General features: G+C 36.5%; 2 protein-coding genes and 1 non-coding gene across 4 annotated transcripts; 1 reads left to right on the forward strand and 2 right to left on the reverse strand.

Moving 5' to 3' along the window:
* Positions 1 to 3,988: 3,988 nt before the first annotated feature.
* Positions 3,989 to 9,652, reverse strand: LOC145218581 (uncharacterized). Of its 2 annotated transcripts, XM_080085990.1 has the most exons (8): positions 9,036 to 9,652; positions 8,492 to 8,748; positions 7,738 to 7,853; positions 7,173 to 7,290; positions 5,455 to 5,592; positions 5,089 to 5,217; positions 4,753 to 4,855; positions 3,989 to 4,366 (listed from the first exon to the last, which is right to left on the reverse strand). In XM_080085990.1, the coding sequence occupies exons 2-8, from the start codon at positions 8,726 to 8,728 to the stop codon at positions 4,209 to 4,211; spliced, it is 999 nt and encodes a 332-aa protein (XP_079942116.1). In that variant the 5' UTR covers positions 8,729 to 8,748; positions 9,036 to 9,652; the 3' UTR covers positions 3,989 to 4,208. The 2 variants fall into 2 exon arrangements, with proteins under 2 accessions (XP_079942116.1, XP_079942115.1); XM_080085989.1 differs by lacking the exon at positions 9,036 to 9,652 and having other exon boundaries at positions 8,492 to 8,781.
* Positions 9,653 to 10,561: 909 nt separating this feature from the next.
* Positions 10,562 to 10,633, forward strand: Trnaw-cca (transfer RNA tryptophan (anticodon CCA)). Its single transcript has one exon. It is a non-coding gene; the product is annotated as a tRNA-Trp (tRNA).
* A 525-nt stretch (positions 10,634 to 11,158) lies between these two features.
* Positions 11,159 to 17,602, reverse strand: LOC145217876 (protein lifeguard 2-like). Its single transcript, XM_080085247.1, has 9 exons — positions 17,350 to 17,602; positions 16,199 to 16,295; positions 15,606 to 15,719; positions 15,060 to 15,113; positions 14,904 to 14,994; positions 14,384 to 14,467; positions 14,118 to 14,255; positions 13,448 to 13,495; positions 11,159 to 12,229 (listed from the first exon to the last, which is right to left on the reverse strand). Exons 1-9 carry the CDS (start codon positions 17,489 to 17,491, stop codon positions 12,083 to 12,085), a joined length of 915 nt encoding a protein of 304 aa, XP_079941373.1. The 5' UTR covers positions 17,492 to 17,602; the 3' UTR covers positions 11,159 to 12,082.
* Between the last annotated feature and the right edge of the window lie 93 nt (positions 17,603 to 17,695).

Raw genomic sequence — 17,695 nt, forward strand, 5'->3', positions numbered from 1 at the left:
TCACGTTTAACCTCATACGTTATCAAACACTAAAGCACGTTTTCGAAGTGGAAAATAACCAAGCGTTGCACAACTGGTAACATTCATGACAAAACAAAAACTAAATTTCACAAATAGAGGTACCGTAGGCCAGTGGTTTCCAAACGCATATTTAAAATTAAACTAAATGCACGTTTTCAAGTTGGCCAAACAACCAAGCGTTTCACAGCTGCTAAACAACAACAAAACGAAAACTAAATTTTACACAATAGGGGTATCGTAGGCCAGTGGTTCCAATAGTGCAGGTGATGTCCTTTAAAACTAAGCAGAACTGAGACACATTCAATAGGGTGTTCAATTTGCACAAACTTATAAAATGTGTTACTTTTTTATAATAGTAAAACTCACTTGTAAACATACAGTAGTAACTAAATATTTACAAAATTCAGCAACATATTGGCAGTCTCATCCTGATGCTGTTAATATTTATCTTATGGATTGGAATTACTATCGTAGACAGAATGTTAATACCACGTATATGCATAAAAAAGCATTTTCGCCTTCCTGTATTCTAACGCGTGTTTATATATCACAAAACCACAAGCTTTTTTGCATGCAGTCTACAGAGGTTTTGTCCCGCATCAAACAAACCCGACAACACAGATAGAGGTCTTATCAAAAGCGAACAGAGTCCAGCTTAAATTAGTGTACAGATCATTTCTTCATCGATTTTGCATTCTGTCATCATTACCAAACTAATCAAAATCACAATATAGCACTGATCAATAAATGCAACTAGTTGACTTTTGACCGTTTGTTTTGTTTCGTCTAAAATTTGTTTTTGTATATTTAGGATATGTGTTTACTGTGTTTTTTAAAACAGAATAGAACGTTTGGTTGAACATTGATAGTTATACCTAATCCGTAACTATCATTAAACCCCTTTTCGATTGTAAAATAAACAAACTCATTTTAGCAGCTTGTGCAAAGACGTACGATTAACCAGGCGAATTAAATTAAGTCCTTTATCTAAAGCGATTCTTCTGCTGTGTAGATCCCTTGTGTTTTGCGCTTGTTTTACATCTAACACCCGTTGGGAAACCATACCCGTTTGAACGCCTTGTCGAATCGCATGCAAAGCATTAATAATGCAGATAGGATAATTAAGCCAGCGGGTTCACGCGCAAATGTCAGTCAAAACGTTGTGAAACTTAACTGCCGTATTCGAAAACACCTGCGTTGGTAGCGGCAATATTCGTCCTATTAAATTATTACCTGCCAAGAGGATAGAACATGGTCTCTATATAAGCTGTTTGTAATTTGGGAGGCACGAATTAGTGGTTTAATGACGAAAAGCAGTGTTTATGAAATTACCTTGCAACGACAAGGCCACACATTGTTGTGACATATGGGAGTTTTAGCAATTAGTTGATACGATTACTCTTCCACACGTAATGCTAATTTGTAATTCAAATTTATATGAGACAATGAATGAACGTCCTAAAACGTACAATAACAAGAGTTTGACAAACGAGTGTCGTGTAATAAAAGGTTCAAAAAGGTGCTTAAACAATATTGCTTTAATCTCAACTTGTCATTTACCCAGACCAAATACACAGTTCAATGCACAAACCTTTATACTTCGAATACTTTGGCTTCTGCCACAATTTAAATCCATTGAAATGAGATAGATAACTGGTACACAAATCGAAACAATACCGCCTTAACTACCCTCCTTAAAAACACATTTTCTTGTCGATGGAGTGTACAGCTTTCACAGGAAATCACAGTACTATGTTGTACTTCAAAATTATGTTGACTAGAGACCATGGGCGACGGCACGTAGGGGCAAGAGGGTTCACTTGCAACGTGCTGCTTTTTTACATCGTAGAGTGTCTTTCGTTTTAGGCAACGCAATTCTACTGCATGTAATTTCTGCCTCTGTGTACATAACTGCTTAGTGTCGTAATCCATCTGTGTACAATGATGTATATCAAAACTTGACCCCCGTTGCGAAATTTTCTCCTGGCGCCCATGCAAGAGACTATAATGTTAATATATCGCAAAGTGGCCTTGTTTTCGTATGATCCCCATTAAAAACGTTACTACTAACAGTAAATCGATTAGAGCGAAAAAGGGACAAGTCGCATTTAAAACCGATTGCCACAGTGCATGCATTAGCGTGTACCAAACCTGATAGAAATCTTCTGTAAACATTCGTTTGTGTATTTACATTAAAGATTATAATAAATTGCAAAATAAATGCCTGTTATTGGAACTTATGGTGCATACAAATGGTTTCTAGAGTATATGTTCCATAAACATTTGTGTTCGTTTAAAAGGCCTTGGTAAGTTTACACTGAAAGAAACACTGTTCAAACGACACTAGTTTTTTTTGAGGTACCTTCAAAAAGATATAAGTACCACGCACTGTCTTCTACTGACCAAAATGAGAGCAATTTTATGTGCGATAAGGCCTGCGCAAGTGAAATTCCAAAGGACGTGACATTATAGACGAAAACCTTATGCACCTGCGTTTCCTGAAAAACACAACTGCGCCCAACGCCTAAATCTAAATACGCATTCATTATTGAAACCTATGCAATAAAATGTATACTTACTACGTGACAGTTTGTTTTGGAACAACGTACATCCCATGCCCTAGCCTGTATAATGTTCCAATCTGCATTTCAAATCAAATCATTAATTTGCGATTGTAGATTTTCTAGACTGTACCGTACAACAGGGGTCGGCAACCTTTTTTGCACTGCGGACCGTTTTTGAAACTAGAATTTTATCGCGGACCGGTCTTCAAAAAACTACATATATTTAGCAATAAAAACGCCTAAATTAGTTTGTCATTCCCGGGATACATGGGCAAAATGTTTAATAGGATTTAACCTGAAAACCTATACGGCCCGGTAACGAACTCCTCGCGGACCGGTACCGGGCCGCGGACCGGCGGTTGCCGACCACTGCCGTACAATAACAACTAATGACAATACAATTCCCAACCCAAAGCAATTCGAAACGCAGTAACACCAGATGCTTTACAAGATAAACTTTTAAAACAAACTGTCAAACTAAAACTAAAACTTCAATATATTCTAACAAAACACACAACTCTATGCAAGATCGTAATACGCTTTTTGCTGCTCCAATGGGGTCATGAAAGCAGCCAGCAAATTTACTATCCAACTCTATCTGCAAGACGAAGCAAAGTGCACGACGCAAAGCATTAGGCAAGCAAAAACAGCACTCATGCAATTAGCGCTTTCTGAAAAGTCGAGAGGCGGTGTATGCAGAACGCAGGTAAACCGATGCACCAGTTCGACAAAGAAATGTTCAGATGTTCGAACGTGTAACGATTGTAGGAATAATTCTGGATAGTGAATATGTATCATGTACTGAGAGCTTACTATATACATATGTATGCATTTTATATTTATAATTTCTCATCATTATTTTAAATAGTTTTGAATCCATAATGTGGAAACTTAACGACATTTGCTTTCGTGTACCACAGGAATTCAAAAACTGTGCTCTAGGCCCAACAATACAAAAATAATTCAAAACATTATAAGGTCTAGAGAGCAAAAAGACAAAAAAGCTGATCAATAAAAAAATTAAGAAGTGCAGAGCTTCAATAACATGCAACAAACAACATCATCAGAGAGAGAAAAACGTGACAATATTAAAACAGTGGCCGTATTATATAGTTACCGGTTTATTTTGAGCCTGCAGTCATGAACTAGAGAATTTTCGAGAACGAAAAAGGCGATTTCTCTTCTCAATCTGTCGGCAACAGCGAAATTGGCATGCAATATATATATCTGTTAATATTTGGAGCATATTGGAAAAGATTACTGTTCTCATCCCACAGCTGGCACCGTGAAAAATATTAAGCACATAAAAAATCGATCAATAAATTGATCTAAAACCTTAACAGAAATCCCATCTAACATCTAAATGGAAATTAATGAGCAAACCTGTGTAAAAAATGAGTTTCTAGAGCTCCTAAAACGCAACGGTGGTATTAACCAATGTTAAATAGTATTTTATGACTTATTTTCTAACACAAATAACTGCTCACAACATAAAATCAGATCAAGTCCGAAAAAGGTATAAAAAACAATTTCTCTTAACCTAAAACGTAACCTAAAGGGGCCTTGTCTTCATCGGCAGGTAAAACTGTTGCTTTGACGTCATTGTGGTGACGTCACGTCATTCTAGAATGTGCTTGACCGACTGGCAGTGCCAAACGGTGACGGGCAGTGACGAAGTGTTGGAGTGTTTCTTCGAAAGCCAAACTTCCCGTTGTAAGTGTTCATGGGTTTCATGTCCCGGAGATATTGGTCGTGGCCGTCTATTAGATCACGCGAGTTACCTAAATTTAAACATATAGTGAGGGTTGTCATACTGTTCTTGTGTCTGTTATCATTTTAGTGGACGACGTCACTAAAAATTTGTCGATTTTAGTGCATTCGTGGTTTAAAATTTAAACGTCTGTTAGATATTCTGTAAATTTATGTGGCTTTGTATATCAAGGACCAAAGGTTAATAAAGAATATAACAGCAAAAATAGACATCAAACTAAATAATAGCAGTCCATATACACATGAAAATACGACATGTTTCATTTTTGAAACGTATCTGCAAATGCTGTCATTATCAGTATGAGGGGCTACATCAGTTACATACGTTTGTAAACACTTGTGTCACATAAAAGTAAGAAAACTATCAAAATTTCAAGGCTGTTTGGGAGGTTTTTACCGGCGCCACCTTTGTTTCTTCTCTCCATGTAATCTTTTCCGACTCCCTGGTGGTGGAAATAATCGACTGCCTTGCCCTGGATTGATACACTTCTTGGACGAATCTGTAAGCACGATTTAAAAAAAAAAAAATGTCATTTAAGACAAAAACCTACGGATACAAAACAACAAGAAACCAAAACACGGCAATTTGTTTATCGTATAATTAGCGCGTTTTACTTCTTGGTAAGAATACTGCGGGACTTTGTATACAACGATGGTGCGCCCTGTAGAGTGAAAATATAGTTTTTTGTAGCGTTTGTCGTAGCGGGTAATCAGCTGGTTGAATTGTACCTACCTGCCCAGTCTTTCTCAGGTTTTCCGTCACACCTTTGTTTTTGAAGTAATTCTGCACGTGCTTGTCGTAATGGGAATTATAGGGAGGAATTGCCGGACCAAGTTTAGGCTGTACCTTGGCGTAATCGTCCTGCAAGGCACACAATTTAGTTCGGTCGAGCATCGTTAAGATTTTGACGTCACAAATATATGACGTCATACATTTGTGACGTCATAGCAGCTTGATCGCCGTACGTGTTGCTGCTTTTTGTAAAGAACAATTGACGTCAACCTTATTTTGATTTTTGCTAGAAACTTTGGTAGAGGTTTCAAAATCACTGCATAACTTCTCAATTTTTTTTCAATAATTACTGAAGGAGTTGCTGACCTGAATTGAACTTAGAGCTACACCGTCCAGCACAAACCCCTTTTCCTTCGCCAGCTTTTCAAAATCGCTCAAGGGAGGTGCGACGTTCTTTGCTCTGGGAAGTTTTTTCCAGCCTGGAAGGTCGTCGTAAAATTGCTCCTGGAATTGATCGTTGTGGTTTGGGTTTTATAATGTCTCGTTTTAAGCTATTACGATATTACGGCAAAACATTAGCGTTATCTGAAACTAGAGTGTAAATTATTCAGCTTAATTTTTTATCTTGCTATGAAAACATGTAGGCTCAATTTTGGGTTTTGGTTTGTTGCCTGCGTCAGAGTTGTGGGGCCGGGTCATTCGGGTCGGGTTCGGGACGGTTCACTCGGCATCATCTGTGTCGCAATTTCACAAACTTTAGGGCCTAATTCGGGCTTTGTTTCGGAAGCAAATTTGGGTTCGGGTCGGGTTTCGGACTTGTTGTTTCGGGCCTGCTTAGAACCAAGGCCCGTGAATTTGTTACTTGTTGATTTTAGTCTTTCTTCGTGATCTTTACTTTTTCAAATTACTTACAGGTCTCTCGCTATAATACACGAATTACTCACAATGCCTTTTAACTGCCTTTCACTTTTAAGGGATTTGTATTTTAAGTTTATTCTAATAATTGCGGATATTTTATGTAAACAAAACAACTATTCGGCACTTTTATTCAAAATTTACAAAGTAACAGGGTGATGAATGAGTTTTAACGTTTCGTAGCAAACAAACGTTAATATGTGATTTTTTTGCCATACAAAATGTAGAACCGGATACAACATTGCACCGTAACAGCCCAAGAAGAAACCATTAAGGCTGGAGATCCTATCTGTGCAAATACAACATTTGGTGAAGGATGACAAAAAATGCTCCAGGAAAGATATTATGAATATGCGCCGTCGCACACTTAAGGACTTTTCGTTTTACTAACACTGCATTGTTACGGGCTTAAGAGATTAGATTTGTTTTTTCTGGGTGTCGCAGTTTTAGGATATCCAAAGCTTTGCCTCGATTAGTTTTGGTTCGAATTTCAAGATCGTTATCTCTGCGATGCTATAATACATCACACTATACCACACAATGGTTTTTTTCTGGAGATGCCACATTTTCGAATCGTAATGTAGACTGTAGTTTGTCATTGTATTGCCATTATATAAAAATATACTCACTATACAGCACTTAATATAGTATCTATATGTTTTAGACCAAAAACGGACAAGTCTAAATTTTCGAGTAGAACATTACATTTCCACATTTTTGAGTAAAACGGTTAAAACATAAATTAGTTTTCAATAAAACCATAAATTTCAACTTTAACACACAAATTTTGCGTGGCTTATGTACAATCTATTGATTTTATTACTTATGTTAGCTCCCACGCAGGGTGCCAATTAGTTTTGATGCAAGCCTTTGTTAAGCCTAATTTTTTAGGTACGAAATAAAAGGGGACATTTTTAGCAGTGTTTTGTGCATGTCGCCTTGAAATTGACAATTTAGCCACAATTGTGTTCAATTAATAGGCAAGAGAAAATCATTTGTTTCTCTATCAATGAGTCATTTATGCATTTGTTTCCTGAGAATTTGAAATCAGGACATCTGTGTTTGGTAGTACGTGAATAAAATCATGTCATTAATTGCCTTACTTAACACCTGTTTTTATGCTATTTCTTCACATTGCTGTGGCCTAATTGTGATGACAGATTACATACCGTGCGTAAGCTATAAGCAAGTTTAATCAATGCCTTTCCATCCCTGGTGTGAGGAACAGTAGGTGGTGGCGAAGGTGATGTGGAGCCCTTTTCTCTGTACTTTCGTATCACCATAGCTCTGCAAAACAACTCTAATGTTATGAGCACTTTTCTTAAAATGTTGTCTTTGTACAAGAAACCCCAGAAAAGCTATACATGCGACTATTTTGCAATTGATTGGTCTATGAGGTGCCCATATAATTATAAGTAAGTTCTTTTGAACATTGGAGCAGTTACACTGTGTACCGCTTTTATGCCAAGTCATAGAGATGTTGTATATTTACTTGGGAATAGTTGTACAAGGACTGATGAATTTAAGCGTTATTAAACAATATGCGGCCTTTCGTTTACCAATATTATGCCAAAATATATGCGTTTAAGAAAATTTTATACAAATGTCATAAATTTTTATGGCAAAAACGTTGCTTCGTGCAAGTTAAAATGATGCCATACGCTGCTATGCTTGTTAGTATACTACTTTTTGCAATTTTTTTACAGTAGATATCTATATAGAATAGATATCTACCTTCCTACTAAACGTGGTGACATGGGATAGGAGTGGAGCAAAGGTTTCCTTGGACCATGGAAACCAATTTTGTCCTTCGGGTCAGTAAAAGTTCTTCCTCGATCCTGCATCGTGTTCTGACAACGAAAACGAAAATAACCATGTTCTCAATATATCCCAGTTGTAGTTTTTGTGTAGGTTTTTAGTTTTATCCATAGATATAGACATACTAAATTATTGATTTATGTACAATGACTTTAAAAGTAACATAAATTCAATGCTGGGATCAGTCCTAAAGCGCGAGTCTCGTAAAGGCTCCTGTCGTGGATTCGGATCCCACTGCAGGCTAGATTTTTTTTTCTAGTTTGTGTCACGCCATGTGTGGGAATGCTTGATAACCAGATGTATCGGTATAACGCCTTCAACAGTCCTGGCGAACTGTGGTGTTTTAAGTAAAATGCTGGAGTTTTTACTGCGCAATAAAAGAAAATCTTTACCAATTAGGCCTCTTTTTTGTTCCAAAAACTAAGAGCCATCGGTGCAGAGTTGTGAAGGGGGCCGGGCTTTTCGTGTCGGCCTCAGGTACAATCACAAAATAGAGCTTGATTTGACTGAATTTATACCAACATCATTTGTGCCGCAATTTTACTATACTTTCGAGGCTTTGTTTCGAAAAATGTTCGAGTATGGCCGGGTTTGGGGCTCGTTCTTTTGTGTTAGGGTCCTATTTTTGACCTAGCTTAAAACTCTACATGCAAGTAAACTGTTGACTTACTCGCAAAGTTTCCATCATACGAGGAGTCATTACATAAACTTGTTGATGATCGTCTAACATCGGATCATAATCAGCTCCTACAACCGTTTGGGGTCGAAATCGGCGTCCGCGTGGCGACCTGGGGCTTCTAGGTGAAACAGACCCCTTTCGTGGGGTAGTTGACCCCAACATAGTTGTGATTGACCCCTTGCGTAGTGGGGAATCGGGTGGGTGTGGAACCATTGTTGCTGTCGCCATTGTTTTTATTTGCTTAAAATCTGCAACCGTTAGTAAAAGCATGGATCAAATTGCATAAGTTATTGCTATTTTTTATATTGAACGTATTGGCGGTAAACGCTAACAATAAAATACACTTTGATACACCTATATTCGCGAAACGTTGCTACATACATTTACTGCAAATTTGAAGTTAAACACATTGCTTATGTCATAGAAGACTGTCATTAACCTTCAGCCTGATCGTCTACATGAGTACACATAGGTAAGTTAAACACAAACTTTCATTTTAAATCAATTGAAGAATAAAATGCAATTTGAAACTTACCCAAAGATCGAAAGTATAATGCGGTGTTGGTTTGCTTTTGGTCAGTTCCTAAACGAAGCTTTCAGTTTGAAAAGTATACCACAGTGTAGGCTTCAACTGATCTCCGTTCCAACTTAGGTCACTCCACGCTGTGAAAGTCGTCTTGGCGAAAACCCCACGATAAAGCAGCTTTAATCATAACTTATGTTCGCGCCGACGTTATCGTACACTCTACTGTTTACGCTTGAAGCCTAGGTCGAATTCCGTTGCTTTGTGAAGTATTGGCGCAGTTCACGAAAGCAGCAAGCAGTAAAGGCGCTCTCTGCTTTGGGCATAAACCGCCACAACGTTTATGAATAGCCCAGAGCTGGTAACAGTGTTTAGGGATGGAAATAACATCCCTTTGAACAATATGGTATGGGCGGAGTCAACATTGGGACCTTCAATGAAGCGGCCCAGATGTAAGTTACGTTGTGGTTTGGCATTTAAAAGCCTACATTTGCGGCTGTGTTTGTGTCTATGTTTAGATCGTAACTCATAGAACGAAAACATACAGTTTTGTTCGGATCATTCAGTTAGTTACAACGCTTTGATTGTAAAAGTGCAACGTGTAAACTGCTGCAAAAAAGTTCAACATATCCAGACCTATTTCTGCTTACTTAGCCTAAATACAAGCTAAGCTTACTTAAATAAAAACAAACCAAAGTTAAATAGTATTCGTACAACGGAGACAGTCTCACCAATAAAATTGCCGTTTAATTGGGGCCTACATAGGCTAAATATCTCAAAATACGAAGAAATGAATTTGAAAAAAAAGGATCCATATTTAACATTAGGGACAAAACATTAAGCAAGTGAGAAAACCGTTGTGTGTGGAAAGAGTAGTCGGGAACACCCTCAGAAATGTTCACATTTTTTAAGAAACAACACTATACGTCCTCGTAGGCGTACATACGAAAAGCGCTACGAAAAACAGCTTGATCTTTAGCACTTTTAGTGGTCTCGACTAGCAAAATTAAACGTGTATTTCTTCACACTATACAGTTCGAATGGTTTGAAAAAATTAAACTAATATAGTCTATGCGTACTTTCGTATGTTAATAGTTGGTGTTTAGCAATAAAAAAATCAAATATTTAAAAATAAACAACATTTTTTAGGGAAAATTACAAGGTAAACCAACACAAAACATGTTGGTAATATTGTTAAACAGTCCAACTTAATTGTAAACAAACATTAGGATTTCTCAAATCCAAAGGTTTTTAACGTAGTCATTGCAATGTGCAAAGTAACCACATAATGCAGTAGTTCTCAAACTGTGCGTCGTTTCAGTTTTCTGATAGAGCCGCAAAATAGTTCCGTTTCGTGGCGTTTTGTTGTTGTATCAATAAACACATCTTTAATAATAAGTTGACTTATTAACTTTTATTTGCTGGTGCGTCGCAAGTCCAGAAAACTTTTCTTGGGGCGTCGCAAAGTTTGAGAACCACTGACGTAATGCATTTGTACACTCGCTAATATAAAGCAGTTTTACAGTCGGTGATTCGTCGACTCCGTGGCGCAACGGTAGCGCGTCTGACTCCAGATCAGAAGGTTGCGTGTTCAAATCACGTCGGGGTCAAGTTTTTGTTTTTTCAGTGTTAAGTTGCTGAGCGCTTAATTGTTTTGAATTTGAAAACTGCTTTTAGTCAACCCCATAATCAACAGTTTTGATTTTTTTTGCGTCAAAAGACTAGCAAACCTTGCTGAAACCAGTAGACATTTTGTGCACAAGTGCTGGAAATGATTAGATTAAATCATATCAACCACATAACATAGCTGCACAGAACGTTTGTTTGGGGCTCAAATTTTAAAATGTTTGGCTCCCTAAATGGATAATGTGTAGTTTTCCAAACTACTACTAATTTTAGAGACACAACCTTTAAAAGTTCGGACACATAGCTGATGTCAACTCAACTAGAGTCCAAACTTTTGAGTGTGATTTGAATTCATCACAAAAATCAAGAAACAAACTTTTTTTTGTAAGAATTCCTTCCAATGAGGATATTTATTACCAACATCAAAAGTAATATTTACAATATTCAGCACAAAATCAATGACAGTCTTATAGATGATTTCGATTTGAAGAAATCTTGATTTAGAAGAAATATTTTCATGTTTTTACAGGTTAAAAATGCTGTCTAAAATCTGTTAGTATCAAACGTGAACAAATTAAAACAGTAAAATATTAAACACACAAATTTCTACAAAAGTTGACAATCATTATGTTAAAATCAAGATATTTGCCCTAAACCAGGGGTGTGCAACCTTTGTTACCGTGGGGGCCAAATACAATTACATTGATTAAATCGCAGGCCGCCCCTGTGTATAACACAAGGTGATTTTACTTTGGTGCTTACCAAATAAGCTTAACTACAAGTAAAATTCGCATTTGATTCTAGCCACATATTGCCTGGTCGCAGAAAAATAGCACCAGGCGCATTAATCTTCTGAAAAATATATAATAGCAGACTTGTTTGTCAGTAGATATGAAATTCAAGTGTCTAGGCAGGCCACACAGCCTTTAATCAAGAACTGCAGGTTGCCCACCCCTGCGTTAAACAATTTCAAACACCCTGATAGTACACATTATTTATGTGGAGTGCAAATTATAGGGTAATATCTTCAGAAGTGCTTTGAAGATAACACCAGTTCTTACAAGTTCAAACACTAATTCACAAACATGACAGCACATGACTACAAAACTTACTGTTTATAGCTAGTGCTTTGCACATTACTTAAAATTAAACAAGTTCATGATTTTCATAATAAGTTACAATAATTCTAGGTTTTTAGAACATTAAAGTCACATGGAAATTATATTACATATAATATTCCTTATTCCAACCAACAGGTAATAAAAAGGATTGCACAAAAATGAAGCTGACTTACAAGCTTTCAGTTATAAGCTCATAAGTTCAACTGTAATCAACTCTAATCACACAAACACTGCAAACATGTGGAAATTTACATTGTAATGTATACATTTGCCCAAACAATGTGAACTGGCAAGCTTACATTGTACATTCAGCTAGTTGCTTGAACCAAAAATACTCAGCAAAAACAAGAAAATGTAGACTATGTCAATGTAGAGGTTCAATGCACCATAAACATACTCCTCAGGATCAAGTTCATACCGTTTTCCACCCATAATGAGCTGAGTATCAAAAGCCAAAAACTGCAACCATAAAAAGTGACAAGGCATTAGATTTCAGCATTTCCACGTTTAGTTTTGGGCCTATTACTAACAACTAAAACTAGGCACAACAAATGCAATGAAATTTGTCCATTATCTTGAATTGTTTTATAATCAAAGTTATATATATTTAAATTGAAAGTTAAGCCTAGTTTGCACTAGAAGTAATAGAGCGGTGGTTCCAACTGGTGAGGAATTTTAAAACCTTGAAGGGTACAATTTACTTAAATTTGTACATGTGATATGTAAACAAACACTTTAGCTCTTGGAATATAACGTGTGAAGTTGAAAGAAGACACATTTTTAAGTTATCTTTATATGGCATCTACTATGTAGTCTATTGGGGAGGAATGAGAATGTTTTGAATTGTTGAAGGAAGAATTAGTCCATGAAGGACTGTAATATAGTACAAAAAGCAAAACTAGTAAAGCAAATATGCATGTATGGGATATACACTCATTTGATTTACTGTAATCTAAGCAGGTGGCATGATGCATTATTTACAATCATGTGATACCAACGCCACCCATTGACCTGTGCTTTCAGTTTCATATTAACCTCATGTGACCAGCGGTAGATAAAAGATACACTAAGCCACAGGATATGGGTATTACTACGTTCCCCTATGACATAGCCCTCCACATGCCTTGTGTAATGATTAATTTTGCCTGCTTAACAAACTTCCTACTTGTGTTGAATGAAAGAATGTTACAACACACATATTTGTTGTGTCTTACTTTTTGGTAAATTAAATACATAAAGAATTAATTTTGACCATAATAGTGTATGTTAAAATGGAATCAATAACCAACAACATCTTTCCTGACAATTGCTGTAGTATTGTTACTGTAAAAAAGTTTAAAAAAATCAGTGCATAAATTCAAAAGTGAAACAAAATTAGCCAGTAAGTTATAAGATAGATGCCATAAAAAACAAAAACATAAGCCTGATTTGGCACAGCGTTCTAAACTAACAGTGGCAAATTGAAATGACATGTTATGGAGAATTCAAACAAGAAAAGTTTTGATTTGATGTTAAAAAAGCTAGTTCTGCTTTTTTAGTCTTATTGGATTTGATTACATTGAAGTAGCTATTTAGCACCGGCTGTATCGATTCTATTGTTCTGCTTTCTGTTTGTTTTCAAATAATTGTTTGTCATCGTGTAACACAAAGCACAGAAATCATAAATAGGAAACTCACCAGAGAAAAGACCAGGGCACCCAATGCACCATACACAACATCCAGATACTAAAAATAAAGTTAAATTACTTTTATTAGGTAACTACAGGAATACATTTAAAGCATTAACCAATACATAGGTATACACTTGTGTCCTTAAACTTTGGATGGTGTAATATGGAGCTAAAATATACAAAAGTAAGTAACAATAGTCACAATTGTAACCAGGCAACAATATGTACACAAATACAAACTTTTATTGGAAAATCTATCACTAACAAAGGTGTGAATTAAGACAATGTTGCTGAAAATATGCAAAAAAGTTTGGATTGTAATAGAATCCAAAACGTTAGAAAACAGGAACTATTTATGCATGAACAAAAATTTAGATTAGGAGCTATATTTAGTGATGGGATTTTTCAGAAAACCATGACTAGTCTACTTTCCTAGAAACCGTAAGGGGAAAGGTACAGACAGACGGTTATGATAAAGTTAACTTATTAAACATGACCCAACACAATGGCTTTTTTAATTCTAAAAAACTGTGGAAAGTAGTTGTATGCAATGTTGCAAATACCAGATGTTTATTACACAAACAACATAGATTCGGTTAACACAACAACATTTAATGTGTTTTGCATGACACAGGATAAAGGTAAACAAGTGGTAACCAAAATTTATAGTGACTTACCCATGGACGATAGTAAGTAAAAATTGTGATAAAACCAAACAGAATCAGAACCCAGAGCAAAACCAACAGAAGTCCACTGCATTTTGTGAAGTCAAATTTTGTTTGCATTGAGAAAGCAATGATAGATCCACACACAAGCTAGAAAAAAAGTTTGTTTTTAGTTTTAATGGCCGACCAGGATTAAAAAAAAGGTTTTAAATCACTTGAAATCACAATTGTTACACATAGATAATACAAGCAGTCAGTTTTAATTAAACTTGGCTCACCACTGTAGTTCCAAGGGCAATTACAACACTTCTAGTTGTATAGAAACTTGCAATTGTCCCAACCATGTATGAAAACACCAGAGTCTTTAAACAGAAACAAGGGTTAATATTGAAATGTTTAGGTGACAAATACCAGTGAAGGAAATTGGAGGGCATAATAATATTCAGGCAAAAATTTGAAAGTACATTGCAGTGGTTCTCAAATTTTTCCAGCATAGCACATCAACAAACCTAATTTTTTATGTGAAACACACTTTGCAGGCTAACGACACAAAAGTTGTTGAAAGAAAGTCCAATTGTTTGAAAGAAAATGTAAACATTTTTGTGGTGTGTTTTTGCTTGCTTTTTATGATACACACAAAAATATAGGTAAGTGTTTAAACACTATCCCAGCATGTTTAGTTGATTATCAAGAATGTTTCCACTTTTACCATAGCAAATACTTCGCACACCACTTAAAAATCTCTCACAGTGCACTAGTGTGCTGCGGCACATTTAAGATCTATGTATATACACTCACAAAGATCATGAGAAGAATTATGTTTGTGGGATGTTTTCTTCTGTAAGTTGGACAGCAAACGAGCATGATGTACAGAGTGATAAAAATGCCACTGAAAAACATAAATGCATTTGTTTGTGTGCATACAAAGAATGTATCTCATTTAACATAACTTACTAGGCAGCATAGTACATCCCTGGGTTGCGTTGCACAAAATCTCCAACTGAAGGACTAAAAAATTAAACATTTATTAAATAACGACTTATTGAAGTCAAGTACCAACATTTGTTTGGCAATTTTGGCAACCTTTTATGTGACGCATGCCAATTTACTTGTTATTTCCATGTGTTAATGACCTCGCGTGCTAAAGTTTTTTCCAAATAATAGTGGTTCGTGCCAGCAGATATCAATAATAAAGAGAAAACAGAGTGTTTTGTGCATGTAAGGCTGAATTTTAGGACAATGGCATGATAAAAACTGAAAACAAGCAGTGTAAAAGGTTAAATTGTTACTTCAATATAAACACGCGAATCGGTTGGTGTGCCATGAAAAACCACCTCGCGTGCCAACGTTGGCATGCATGCCAGGGGTTGCCGGCCCCTGATTTAAACTATTGCAGAGGCATATGGAGTCATCTGTGGCACAATCACAAATTTAAATAATCCATAACAACCATCTGTTTCACTTACAGGTAACAGAATAAACAAAACAAATGTTGCTTACATGAATGTAAAGATACAAACAATGCCAAAGGTGACCAGTAGTTGAATGGCAAGCACAATAAAAACCTTTCGAACAAAAAGCCTCCGAACATTTTTGTCATCAAAAGTCTCTCCTCTGCAAATATAAATTTATTATTAGTGATGTATCAAAGTTTTCGACAAGCTGACTCAATTCACTAAATATGCTTGTTCGCAGATGTTTTTTGGACCAAAAAATTGGCAACAAATTCCTTATTCTTCGCTATATATACACAAGCATTATATACTTAAAGTTGATAAATGACCAATGGAAATGTTATCATCATGAGTGGGCCAATATTATCGAAATATAAACAGAAAAGTTGCCTGAAAGATGTCAAAAACAACTGTAACAACCATTTGCTTGTGTTATAAATATATACTAACATATATATTCTCAATAATTTATTTGAAAAAAAAAACGTTTTGATTTGAAGTTGGATAGAATCAAACGTTAGCCAAATATTGCTTATGGTGTGAACCTGGTTAGACAGGTGGACTACCTATTATAACCACATATTAAAACATGCAAGTGCATAACTGCAAACAATCTTAATTAAAATGACCTGAACCAACCTGGCAGTGAAGCCAACAGCACTGTCGTCCCCAACTGGTGGCTGTGCAGATGCACCTGTAGGGGCAGCACCAAGCACTGGCTGGTTTACGGGGGCATCTAAACAGCGAAAAAAATTGCAAATGATGTTATCAAAGAACAACGGCACAAATTTATATTGGGGCATATATAGGCAAACTAAAGCTGACATGCCATATGCAAATCTTCACTTCGTAGAGTGTGTCACAGACTTAATTTGTATGTGTTCATATGTAAACAAAAGTTAATACAATGGCTACTTAAATTAAATATATATATATTTTGTTTAAGAGAGTGCACAAATTGGTTGTTTTGGCCAGTCTTTAGTATATGGCAGTTCATGCAAGATCTAGCAAGTGATGGAGGTAAAGGCAGGCCAATTAAATGCCTTGGAGCAAAATTTCCACGTGCAACCCCCCAAAAATTGGCGTACAAACAACTTTTTTAATCACACATGCAACTGCCATATCATACTCTGCAAACTGGAGTTTTGTTTCTGTTTAGGCGGGTTTTATTTGGCCAGCAGAACCTGTGGGTTCAACCACCGTCTTATGCAACCAGATGTACCCCGCCAGGTTCTTGCGGTTGGTTGCGATCCTACGGCAGAACATACCCTGGAATTTATCCACCATTCAAATGACAGGAAACCTGACATGATAACCCATGCTTTTTCGGCGTCCTTGCCGTTTACGTATTAACAATCGAACTGTGATGGTGACTATGCAAATAAAATTTGACTTGACTTAACTTTGAAGCCTTAACTTTTAGCCAACTTTGTTAAAAAAACAGAAATAAATTTTGCAAGGGCAACATAAAGGCTTTGATTTTGGTTGGAGTCATCCAATAACCCTAGTTCAGTGGTTCTCAAACTTTTTTTGTTGCGACGCCCCTGGACAAGTTTATCTGAACTTGCGACGCACCAGCAAATAAAATTTAATAAGGAAACTTATTATTAAAGTTGTGTTTATTGATAAAACAACAAAAAGCCACGTAACGGAACTATTCTGCGACGCCCTTGGAAAATTGAAACGACGCACCAGGGCGTCGTGACGCACAGTTTGAGAACCACTGCCCTAGTTAATTCATTTGTATGCAACAGAGAAATAACAAATAATACTTTGTACAGTAAACCAACCTGGATAAGTTGAAAAGTTTGGATTTGCAAAGCCAGCTTGGGGGTTGGATGGGTATGGTGGGCCTTGATTATATCCATGTCCCAGTGTGTCTTTTTCACCAGTAGCTTCTCCATAACTCGGAGGTGCAGATGGTTGAGCCATAGTTCCCTTTTTGCCCGCAAAACCTAAAACTGTTTTTCCAAACCAAAAGCACCCAACTTACTATTTAAATTAGGTTGCCCCAGTCTGCAAATAACAATACACAATGAAATGGCGCAACCAATAAAGAAGTTCTAACACAAACTTGCAGAACTCTGATGAGAAGTTGAGAACTGTCTGTTTCATCGTTGAAACGAAAGTTCTAAA

Source organism: Phallusia mammillata, chromosome 3, assembly GCF_965637545.1.
Source record: "Phallusia mammillata chromosome 3, kaPhaMamm4.hap1.1, whole genome shotgun sequence".
Lineage (NCBI taxonomy): Eukaryota > Metazoa > Chordata > Ascidiacea > Phlebobranchia > Ascidiidae > Phallusia > Phallusia mammillata.

Excerpts from the sequence above, each read along its gene's own strand:
- LOC145218581 (XM_080085989.1), bottom strand. The coding sequence starts at position 8,770 with ATGCTTTTACTAACGGTTGCAGATTTTAAGCAAATAAAAACAATGGCG. Across the intron at positions 5,593-7,172 it reads TTGCTTATAGCTTACGCACG|GAGCAATTTTACGACGACCT; the intron begins GTATGTAATCTG and ends GATCAATTCCAG. Across the intron at positions 4,856-5,088 it reads ACCTGAGAAAGACTGGGCAG|ATTCGTCCAAGAAGTGTATC; the intron begins GTAGGTACAATT and ends TCGTGCTTACAG.
- LOC145217876 (XM_080085247.1), bottom strand. The coding sequence starts at position 17,491 with ATGGCTCAACCATCTGCACCTCCGAGTTATGGAGAAGCTACTGGTGAA. Across the intron at positions 15,114-15,605 it reads GTTTGTATCTTTACATTCAT|TCCTTCAGTTGGAGATTTTG; the intron begins GTAAGCAACATT and ends TTAATTTTTTAG. Across the intron at positions 14,995-15,059 it reads GGGATGTACTATGCTGCCTA|TGGCATTTTTATCACTCTGT; the intron begins GTAAGTTATGTT and ends TATGTTTTTCAG.